We start from the raw sequence: 11,573 nt of genomic DNA on the forward strand, positions 1-11,573 counted from the left end.
TATAACGCGACCTGATATAACACGAATTCAGATATAACGCAGTAAAGCAGCGCTCCAGGGGGGCGGGGCTGCACGCTCCTGCGGATCAAAGCAAGTTCAATATAACACGGTTTCACCTATAACGCGGTAAGATTTTTTGGCTCCCGAGGACAGCGTTATATCGGGGTAGAGGTGTATGTCTCTTGAAGAAGGTTCTCCATGTCTCAGAAAATCAGGGATGGAAGAGTTGTTATGGTAATACTGCACCTTCCCCCTCCCACTCCAAATGAAATCGCAAAGTGAATGTGAAGCAATACTTGTTACCAAGTGAAGATTTTCCCTGGGCAGTTGGACACATTCTACTTCCTTTCAGTCAGACCGACTCTTTAAAAAAAGAAAGGGATAACACTGTATATGCCCATCTGCACACAATATTAACATACCCACAGTGAAATAGGGCACACCCTTTCTATTGCAGAAATAATCCTTTGAGGTTCTAGACTCCAAAACTAGAGAATAAAATAAACAGACAGCTGAGTGTTTGCAAGCAAAAGTAGTCCGCGAAGTACATTTGGGTTTAGAACAGGAGTAGGTTTGGTTTATAATCCTTCTCTTTCTCCACTTAAAGCCCTTATTTCTCTGTCCCTTCCACACATTTTGGCTATTTGAGTGCAAGAGCCCTCTGCTTTGCAGTTGATGCCCTCTGGAACAATTTTCTTATACCTCTGTGCCCCATCAACTCTCCATCTCATTCCAAATCTCTGCAGAACACATCTTTTCACCCTTATCTAAACCTCTTAGCTCTGCTCTCCCTTAGCTATTGCTTAATATTTAACTAATCATATTCCACATTTCTGTGAAGCATTTTGGAATGCACTGTGTGTGAAATAGGTTATACAATGTATTTTTTAAAATTCCTAGGTACAAATATTAAAACCTGGGCACATCACCTTGTGGGAGAAAGCAAAATGTTAACAGGCAGAACCGCTGTACTGACTGAAATACAACTTGAAAGCTTAATTCAGCAAAGGGGAGGTTTGCCTTAGGATGAACTAACATTCTATCGATTTTAACAGAATGCCCCTTTCACAAGGGACAGGACAAGAGGCCATTGAGCAGTCAACGCTCCAGGACCAAGCACATAATGCAAAGTAAAGCCTTACCGCCACTGAATGAAACCCCACTTCACTGCCATTGGACACCTGACCTACCATGTGAGCCTTTGCTGACATTTTAAATTGTTATTCCACTGAGATCAAAACAACAGGATATAGGGAAACAGTTACTTTTTTTCTTTCCCCTAACTCCCTAGACCAGCTGCCCAAATAAATGAATTATTTCTACCCAGCCCCAAGTAAAGTGGACACCTTTTACTAACCTATCCCTAGGAATTCTTGTATTTTATATTATATCACCCACAAATAAGGGGAGAGGTTTTGATAGGACGGTCATGGCACGAGGTGAGATATTAAACAGAGGTACCATGTGTGTGCAACAGATCTCTGCATGGCAGCCACTCAGATTAATTTTAATCATTATGCCAGACAGGCCAACTTGAGTCTACCTGATCCTATTACCAAAGTTTATCTGAAATGTTACTCAGTTGCCATTATCCAGTAGTTTCATGACGCTGAAATAAGACAAGTATCCTCAGCCCAATTTAACTTAGCTCTGGAATAGGATGAAATTGAAGTCCTCCAAGCTTCAAATTTGCTTCATTTGTATCTTTTAATGTTATAAATCAAAATGTATAGTAGACAAGGAGACGGTATTCTGTTTATTATAATGGCCATTAAGGGAAATTCCTGTTTGTATAAGATACAGAAACTATTGTTTGACTTTTATTACAAGATGTCCATTGTTGAAAAGGGACATATTTTATTGTTAAAGTAAATTATCCACACACCCACCATCATCATCCAGCACTCTGATTCCAACGGTTCAATCAGACAAATAGCAATAGGTAATGATACCAACTCACAAACATCCTTGTTGAAAACCCAATATGAGTTTGAAGCTAAGTGAAAAATGGCTGAAAACACATGAACAGGCATACACTTTTCCCCTGTTTTTAACTTTTTAAAGACGTTTCAAAGCAAGAAGGTTGTTTGCAAAACCGATGCTAGGCATAAGCAGACTAAGCAATTGTTTAGGACCCCAAAAAGCTCAAAGGGGCCCCCTATTCACTTTTTATTATAAGAACTTGCCTGTTTTAGTATTGGAGGTGGGCAAAAATATTCCTGCTTAGGACCCCAAATGGGCTAGCATCAGCTAGAGAGACAAGGTGGGTGAGGTAATATCTTTTCTTGGTCGAATAAAAGGTATTACCTCACGCACCTTTTCTCTCAAAGCAAAAAAGTAAGTTTAAGATTTTACCCAGGATCTATGTTCCAGGAAAGATCTGGAAGTCTTTGTTTTTACTGCAATTTGTTTTAGACAACTTCGAGAGACTAGTTCATCAAAACAACCAGTTCCCCAGAGAATAGCGTGACATTTTTAACAAGTCATACATGCCGGCTGTCTCTGTTTAGGAGAAATGGCCCTTATTTTCCCCACTCTATCCATCCAAAAGGTCTCTCATGCCACGGAGTTTCAACTGGGGTAAGAGCACAGTATCTCAAGTCTTACCCTCCCAGAGTAAGACTTCATTCTGTTCCAATCAGATCATTAGATTTGTTCACATAATATTTTCAGAGGGAGGGCTAAGTTTTATTCTAATTCTGTGGATTGCATTCCAGACCTCTGTTTTGTGTTGTGCTCTGCCTGAACAGAGTTCTTTGCTATGACTTCACACTAAGCCAAAAGTAAACACTCCTTCCTTTTTCCAGGGACAACCTATCCCAAAATATTGGCATTTGCATCAATGGAAACAGGAATAGCAATCTTCCCAGGCAAGAGAAAAAAAGCCTTCAAACACACACAAGTCCCAGTGTGCAATGCAAACATTAACGAGCTTCCTAGAAATAAGTCACCAAGCTGCTCTGCTGTACATCACCTGAGAGAAGGACCTTATCAATTACACAAAGGCACTTAATGAAACAAAGGCATAGCAATCTATAATTAAAGATATTCTGTGCAAACACCTGCAGTTTAAATTTACCAAACACTTCTACAGCACATTCAGATTTACTAACCAAAACACCACATACAGGATTCTCACAATTTTTTGGAATATTCTTTCCTACAACAGGCCTTGATGAGACAGGTGCTAATATGAATAAAGAGCAATACAGCATTCAAAACTAAAATCCACAGTTCTGTTGTATGGAGTTGATGCAAGCCTTATTTTCTCCTTAGCTCCTGACCAACTCTCCAGTCAGTTTTAAACAAGGCCTACAAAAGAGTAAAATTGGACACCTGCGAGGACTTACCAGATTGGAATTGGTGGCATTGGAATCATCTTCCGGAAAGGGGATATAGATAGCTAAGGCCACACAATTGGCAAAAATAGTCAGTAAAATAATTATTTCAAATGGTCTGAGGAATGGAGTTAAGGAAGTTATTCTGAAATGCGCACACACAAGTTAAAAAAAAGATTTATAAGAATTCTGTTTAAAGAAAACATTCCAAGCCCCTTATAGTCTGAAAAGAAACATATGCCTTTTTAAGTGCTTTTAGGAGGTCCCAGCCAAGATTCTTCCTAATATGTCAAAAGCAGTGTAGGCCAGTCGCGTGCCAGAGTAAACACAGATTTCTTAAATGTTTTTTCTTCTTTTATTTAGATTGACTTTTACTTTATTTTCCTCTCATGTGTAGCTGTGCTATTTTTAATAGAAATGCCTATTCAGACAGGACCTCTTTTTCCTTTTGTGATACAGTTTCTCTTGTCCATATACAGCTGTCATTTAGAACTATATATTTTAAATATTTTTGACAGCAGGTTAGCATTTCTCAACCCTGTTCCCTCACATTTCAAAGAGACATTCAATGAAGCACTAGGATCTGTAACAAACAGCTTATGATATATTTTTAACACAGTGTCTCTTTCCTCAGTCTTGATCTCAAAAGGAATTGAGAGAGAGAGAGTGTGTGTTTTTAACCACAGGTTGTTTAAAAGGCATGAGCAAGGATGTTAAGGCAAAAAGTGGCCTGTCTTAAAGTTTTCATAGAGCCCTATCCAATGTCGATTGAAACCAGTGTGAGTCTTTCAACTGACTTCAGTAGGAATTGGATTGGAGCCATGCTTAACTTTATGCACGCGTGGACTCATTGATCTTAATACGACCACTCAGGTGCATAGAGTTATACACATAAATGTGCAGTATCAGGCCTAGAGATGTGAAAATAATCAATGTTTTGGTTCACTGGTCAAATTGAAAAATCTAACAAAAAATCAAAATTGTTTTAGATTGAACCAAAACATAAATTGTTCAGTTTTCTCAGAGAAACAAACAGAAAACAAAACAAAAAATGAAAAAATAATTCATTTCAGGTTGATCAAAACATAACATTTCAATTTCAGGCATTCACCAAGCAGAGAAGCAGGTGGGGAAATCCTTGACTCTTTTTATCCAATAGCCAAGTGTACTCACCCAGGTTCAAGTCTCTCCTCTGCCTGATGTGGAGCATGAATTTGAACTGGAGTCTCCCACATTGCAGGTGAATGCTCTACCCAGTGGGTAGATCTCAATCTCTCCTGCTGAACCTTTTCCACTTTATATAAATAGTCACTAGAGCAGGGGTGGGCAAACTACGGTCTGCGGGCCAGATCTGGCCCGCGAAATGTTTTAAGCAGGCTTGCGAGTCGCACCACGCAGCTCGGCCCCGCTCCGGCACTCCGGCCGGGGTGCTGGGTCGGAGCCGCACAATGTGGCTCAGCCCCGCTCCGGCTGGGGCGCTGCGTCAGCGGCCGCACCACGCAGCTCCCAGAAGCTGCAGCATGGCCCAGCTCTGGCTCCTACGCGCTCCAATGGGAGCTGCAGGGGCAGTGCCTGCGGATGGGGCACCGTGCAGAGCCGCCTGGCTGTGCCTCCGCATAGGAGCCAGAGAAGGGACATGCCACTGCTTCGGGGGAGCCGCTTCAGGTAAGTGCCGCTTGGAGCCTGCACCCTCTGAGTCTCTCCCCACGCCCCAACCCCCTGCCTCAGCCCTGATCCCCCTCCCGCTCTCCAAACCCCTCGATCCCAGCCCAGATCACCCTCCTGCACCCCAAACCTCTCATCCCCAGCCCCACCCCAGAGCCCACACCCCCAGCCGGAACCTGCACCCCTTCCCGCACCCCTGCTCCAGCCCTGATCCCCCTCCCGCCCTCTGAACCCCTCGGTCCCAGCCCAGAGCACCTTCCTACACTCCAAACTCCTCATCCCCAGCCCCACCCTCTCTCTTTGGACAAGCAATTATGATCCCAGTTCTGCAAAGACATGGATATGATTCCCAGTGTTTAAAGTTAAATACATGCCCAAGCCTGTGAAGAATCAAGACCAAAGTTGGTTTAACTTTTATTTATAGCCAGTTTTATTTGTGTGATCTTAATGCTGTAGTGTTTGGGTTTCAAGCACTGTAGATGAAGGTTTACTTTGTCTAAAAACCTTTTCACTGGAATTTCTTTTTTCAATTGTGGAACATTTACATTGGTATTACGTTTTATAAAAGTTTAATATTATTTCAAAACCTAATTTTTGAGCCAAATGTAAATTGACAGTGTCTAAATGTGGCACTAGAGCAAGGATTGGTGTAAAATCCTGGCCATTCTGAAGATACTGGGAGCATCACTGACTGGGAGCACGCCCACTGAATTTCTATAGGGTCAGGATTTTACCACAGATATATAAAAAGTGCACGGTTGGGAACCTTAAGGTACAATAGAATACAACTTTCCAGGTATTCACAGGCCAAGTTTTAATCCTAACAACCTTGATAGCACCCCTTTAATAACTGTAATTTTATCTATTACTATGGGAGCCCTTGTATATATGTGACCAGACACATCTCAGAAGTAAGGCTTTGCAGGTTTGGACTTTTTCTTTTGTGGGAAACTGCAAATCACAGCATAGTAAAATAAAAAGGCCATTAATGACATCTGATATTTATTTAACATCCTGTGTACTTTAGCTTTCAGTGTTCAGAACATTAAGCCCAGCCCTTCTAAATAATTTTAAATAATTGGGAATAGTCAGAGTGCAGAATAAGATGAAATCTCATCATAACCCTTTGATGATATTGAAATATTTTGTGGTTGTAAACACTAGACTTTCAGGGACAGTTTTTGATAGAAAAAAATCTTCTATTTACTAGCTTTAAAAAAAATAAAATAAACAAAAATCGAGCACCAGCATGTTCAAATTGATTTGATTGCATTGCTTGATCCTCTTCAAATCTCATCAGTGCTCCATCCTGTTTTACAACACAAGTCCCTTCATCCAACACTGATCTTAGTCATTTATCAAACTTCAATTCATGCTGTCTACCTAAAGACGTGTAGTTACTGAGGTGCCAGTAAGTAAACCAATATTCAGTTTAGACCCCTAAGTCATCCATCCATCATTTTATGCTAAAAGCATTAGTGTTGGGTCAGAAGGGATAACAAGTAGCAAAACCAATCAAAGGGACTAAGAACTAGCATCCCAAAAAGGAAGGAATAGACTAGTAGATGCTTAAGGACATCTATGAACCCCTATTGACAGGACCATTTTTAACACGTTCTCCATCTAAAAAAGAAGGTTTTGTTTCAGCAAGATCTAAACAGGCTTATAGTGTTGGGTTCTTCCCCATCTTTACATTTGGCCCTCCAAACCTCATTGGGAGCAACATCTAAATTAGCACATCAAATCTTAAAAACCATAAGTCAGTTTCCATTATCCTACATGCTGTTGAGTTCCGAACTGTCTTCATCAGAAAGGCTGATCCCAGCCCTGTTTCCCCTCCTCCCCCTCCCCCCTCGCCCTCTTATCCTGTCCCTTGGATTTATTGAAGATCCCTGCCTAGCTAGTGATTTACTAACAATCATCATTTCTGATTAGTTTTGATTTATGTTGTTTTGAAAGTTTTTCTTTGTATTTTAATGTGTATTTCACTCCAAGGGGATTTGGGATACAGTTTGACACACACTATACAAAATAAAGCTATATTATAAATTAGGTTCTGCTCCTTCTGTTGACGTAAATGACCACTCTCTCATTGACTTTAAGGGGAGCAGGACTGGGCCCTTGAATTCTAGTGCTCTGTCACACTGGTAATAGATATTATCTGCCTATCTGCCTCTTGCTCATAATGCTAGATCCAGACACCCACTCTCTAACTTTTACTGGATTTTTTATACTATAAGTCACACACTCATCCCCTAGTCCAGGGGCGGGCAAACTTTTTGACCTGAGGGACACATCAGGTTTCATAAATTGTATGGAGGGCCAGTTAGGGGAGGGGTCGTGGCCTGGCTCCCACCTCCTATCTGCCCCCCCTCCCGGGACTCCTGCCCCATCCAACCCCCCCCCCCGTTCCCTGACGGCCCCTCAGGGACCCCTGCCCCATCCACACACACCCACTCCCTGTCCCCTGACTGCCCCCGGACCCCCGCCGCCCCATCCAACCCCTCCTCTCATTCCTGATGGCCACCCGGGACCCCTGCCCCCATTCAACCCCCTGTTCCCCCCCCACCCACCATCCACACCCTCGCCCCCTGACCACCACCCCAAACTCCCCTGACCTCTATCCAACCCCCCCTACTCCTTGCCCCCTTACCACGCTGCCTGGAGCACTGGTGGTTGGCGGCGCTACAGCCGCGCCGCCCGGCTGGAGCCGGGCCACGCTGCCACCGCCGCTGCTGCCACCGCGCAGCACAGAGCACCAGGTCGGGCCGGGCTCTGCAGCTGTGCTGCCCCAGGATCTCATAGCCCCGCCGCCCAGAGCATTGCGCCGGCAGCGGAACGAGCGAGCGGAGGCTGCGGGGGAGGGAGGACAGCAGGAGAGGGGCTGGGGGCTAGCCTCCGGGCCAGGAAGGACAGTCCTGCAGGTCGGATGTGGCCCGTGGGTGGTAGTTTGCCCACCTCTGATCTAGTCTCTCTCTCTCGCCTAATTCCAGTGAACAGGCAAAATCTTGCTCACTTTATTCATGCAAATAGTCCTAGTGATTTCAATGGAATTACTCCCATGGGTAAGGTGAACAGGATTTGGCCCAATCACAGACAACACTTTATCAGGTTTCACTCTTCCATGCCAATGCCACCCCCTTTTCTTTCCAGGATGCATACTGTACTATTTAGTGTGACACCACGACTTACACAGCTCTTGAATTTTGAATCACATACCATCAAATTCTCTAAGGGTATGTCTTCACTGCAACTAAAAACCCGTGGCTGACCCCGCTGACTCAGGCTCACAGGGCTCAGGATGCAGGGCTATTTCATTGCTGTGTAGACTTTTAGGCTTGGGCTGGAGCCTGGGCTCTAGGACCCTGTGAAGTGGGAGGATCCCAGAGCTCAGGCTGCAGCGAGACCAGAAGTTAACACTGCAATTAAACAGCCCTGCAGCTCGAGCCCAGTGAGCCAAAGTCATCTGGTTTGGGCCTGCTGCAGCTTTTTAACTGCAGTGTAGACATACCCTAAGTTACTCATGCTTCCCCTATTGTGTAACTAAAAAAAGAATGTGATCCATTGCTATCATTCATATAATATGGGTCCAATTCTGCCCTCAGAGATCCTTGCACAGCTCCAACTGATTTCAGCATAAGTTGTACATGCAGGGCTGGCTCTAACTTTTTTGCTGCCTCCCGAAGCAAAAAAAAAAGCGCCGGCCCCCGAACCCCCCCAAGCGCCGTGCCCCGCGCCGCCCCCCCGCCGAGCGCCACCGGAAACCCCCCCCCCAGCGCCATGCCCCGTGCTGCCCCCCTGCCGAGCGCCACGCCGCCGGAACCCCCCCTCGAGCGCCGCGCCACCGGAGCCCACCCCCCCCGCCGAGCCGCCGGAGCGCCCCTCCCGCGGAATGCCGCGCCGCGCCCTCTGCCACCTGCCACCCCAAGATTGGCCGCCCCTTACCAGGTGCCGCCCCAAGCATGTGCTTGGTTGCCTGGTGCCTGGAGCCGGCCCTGTGTACATGCTTTTGTAAGGGCAAAATTTGACACTATCTCCATCATGCAAAACTTTTGCTGACTTCTGATATGCTGCAGTACAGTCAAGACTCTAGCCTAGTACAGTTGCCTAAACTTTTTGAGCACAGCTGCTCTCAATGAACACATCAGAGACTACTCATCCACTTTAGATTCCCAGAGGTGCCCATCAGCCTAATGTATTTATTTATTCATAATTATGCACTGTGCCTAATGCACAGTAACAACTTGCTGGTTTCTATGTGACTACATCGAAAAGGATATTTCCATTCGACGATGCTGATGCATGCCCTCCGGATGGGATTTTTCAGCGTTAAACACAGCAATGCCCGGGGAGGACGTGTAGCTGTGGTTGTACCCTGTTTTTTCTGTTTCCCATACTGCTGTCGTTTCCTCTGCGTGGAGCTAGCTGTGGATATTGTTGCATTGCCAGCACTACCCATCAATTTGGCCTGCCTGGCAGCATCGATAGCAGCCTGCCAGGACAGAGCTGCCCCTGGAGTAGGGATATGCTCTGGGGCAAGCCCTGCAGCTGCATTGGCATTCATGTTGGCATGAGCTGGACGGGGACTCCCATAGTTGGAACCTAGGAATGAAAAACAAAGAGAAATATATTAAGCTATATTAACAGGAGGAGGAAACATTACTTTGAAAGAGCTTAAGCTTCAGTAAAATAAAGATCTCAGATTGAGTAAGCGTAGGGTAATATACAGTTAACAAAAGCTCTTCCCTTCAGTTCAACTTCATTTTATGGGAATGCTATTCTGCAGTGTCAATCGCCTTGAAATACTCTCACATGAAAATCCATGGACATGGAGTTGTTTACAACCTTCAGTCAATACAATCACCAGCACTCAATGTTAAAAGAAAATGTCCACCTTTCCCCTCTTCTCCCACTCATTTAGCCAAGTTCAGTAGTTTGAAAATTCATAAGGATCATAAATGTACTCCTTCAAGACTAAATAGATTAATGTCATACATGTGAATGTGTAGAATGACCCAAAATGAGGTGCATGCACACACAAAAAGAGAGACAGCTTGACCTGACATGTGTGCATGGGGTAATGGGGACTTCTATTCTTTTTCACAGCACAGTGGACTGACATCATAGCTAATTTAAAAAGAAAAAGAAAACAAAAACTCCCAGGAGCTTAACAAAAACCCAGGAAAAGAGAAAATGTAAAGATAGAAACCAAAAATAAAAACATAGCTTTAAAATTCCTTTTGTGAATTCATTCCTGAGAGTACGTTGCGTTGATGTCATGAACTGGAGTCTTTTAAACATTATTTCTGCTGCTTGTATTTTAAAGAGAGACTGTCACATTTAAACAAACGGGGAAAAAAAAAAACCAAAATGTTTTCATTAAAAGAAATTATCTCAGCCAATAAATTTTTAAGCATTCTTTACCCTTATTGAAGACATTTGTGTTTTACTAAGAGTTTTCAGACACTTCTCCTTGATCCTGTATTGAAATAATGCAAACTCGTATTCACATATTCAGACCCAAATTGCTATGTTTATGACATCTGTCTGCTATCATTAAAATCCTGATGCCCCAAATCTTTAGCAAGATGACCTCACTGTAAGGTGAAATGCCACAGGAGCTTTTGTTTAGGCACACCCTTCTGTGATATGTAAACAATGAGCCAAGTTCTGGCTGTGAACGACATATGCATGTGCCCAAAAGGAAAGCCTAGATGTTTTTATTTGTGAACTAGGCAGTAGCCCATGTTTTGGGATATTGGTAATTATGTTAGGAAGCTGGAATGTCCTGTAGCAGTGTAAATTTGAACCAATTATAATTACTTCTTCACAGCACATAAATAAATGATTCAAGTTGTGAGAACACCGGCTACCCTTGAGAGAAAGCAGTTCCCTTCACCTCTGAACAGGTGCTGCTGCTTTTCAGAAAGGCATACTCGCAAAGGGGAGCAGAAGGGGAGAAACCAGAGGAAGGAGTTAGATCATCTTACGTAGCAGAGCTAGCTCATTACCTAACATTGACTGTGTTCTGCTTTAAGGAGGATTAATAAAGAAATCCAGTGATATTTAAGCAAGCAGACCAACTGAGTTCCTATACAAGGGAAACAAAAGGGACCAGAAGAAGGCAACCTAGTGCCTGCTATCTGTAGAATACATTCTGAGAGATGATTAAAAGTGGGGGAGGGAAGTTAGCAAGTTGCTTGGAAATCTATTTTTTTTAAATCTTCTGTAATTGTTGATTTCAAATTGTCTATATAGTATTAAGATACCACAGCAATAGCTGCATTATAAATGCATTAGAGTGAACAGAAAGATACAATTAATCAGTTACACTCTTCTGCTCTAATCTATGCCCCTAAGTAAAAAGCGCATCAGATTTTAAAATACATCTCTCACTGAAAGCAGAGACAGAAAATTATCAGGTCAACTGATGTTTTATGCCAGCCATCTCCATGAGATTATCAGGCTGTTCTAGTTTTCTTCTCATAGCAGGAAAATTTTGAGCTTGTCTCCTTCTCTCTCTGTTATCTGAAGACCACACATCCACTCACCCCAAGTTCATTGCAATAT

The 11,573-nt window shown here is 43.6% G+C and overlaps 1 protein-coding gene across 2 annotated transcripts in view; it reads right to left on the reverse strand.

Moving 5' to 3' along the window:
- The window catches only part of CACNA1C (calcium voltage-gated channel subunit alpha1 C), a 594,404-nt gene extending 584,807 nt beyond the window's left edge, over nt 1-9,597 (reverse strand). For both annotated transcript variants that reach the window (XM_024210494.2, XM_024210493.2), the window contains exons 1-2: nt 9,282-9,597; nt 3,351-3,454 (exon numbers count right to left, since the gene is read on the reverse strand). In XM_024210494.2, coding sequence (XP_024066262.1) covers nt 3,351-3,454; nt 9,282-9,567 — 390 coding nt within the window. In that variant the 5' untranslated portion in view covers nt 9,568-9,597. The remainder of the gene's footprint in view (nt 1-3,350; nt 3,455-9,281) is intronic.
- Between the last annotated feature and the right edge of the window lie 1,976 nt (nt 9,598-11,573).

The sequence above is a fragment of the Terrapene carolina genome, unplaced genomic scaffold (assembly GCF_002925995.2).
Source record: "Terrapene carolina triunguis isolate 2854851 unplaced genomic scaffold, T_m_triunguis-2.0 Scaffold190, whole genome shotgun sequence".
NCBI classification, from domain to species: Eukaryota; Metazoa; Chordata; order Testudines; family Emydidae; genus Terrapene; species Terrapene triunguis.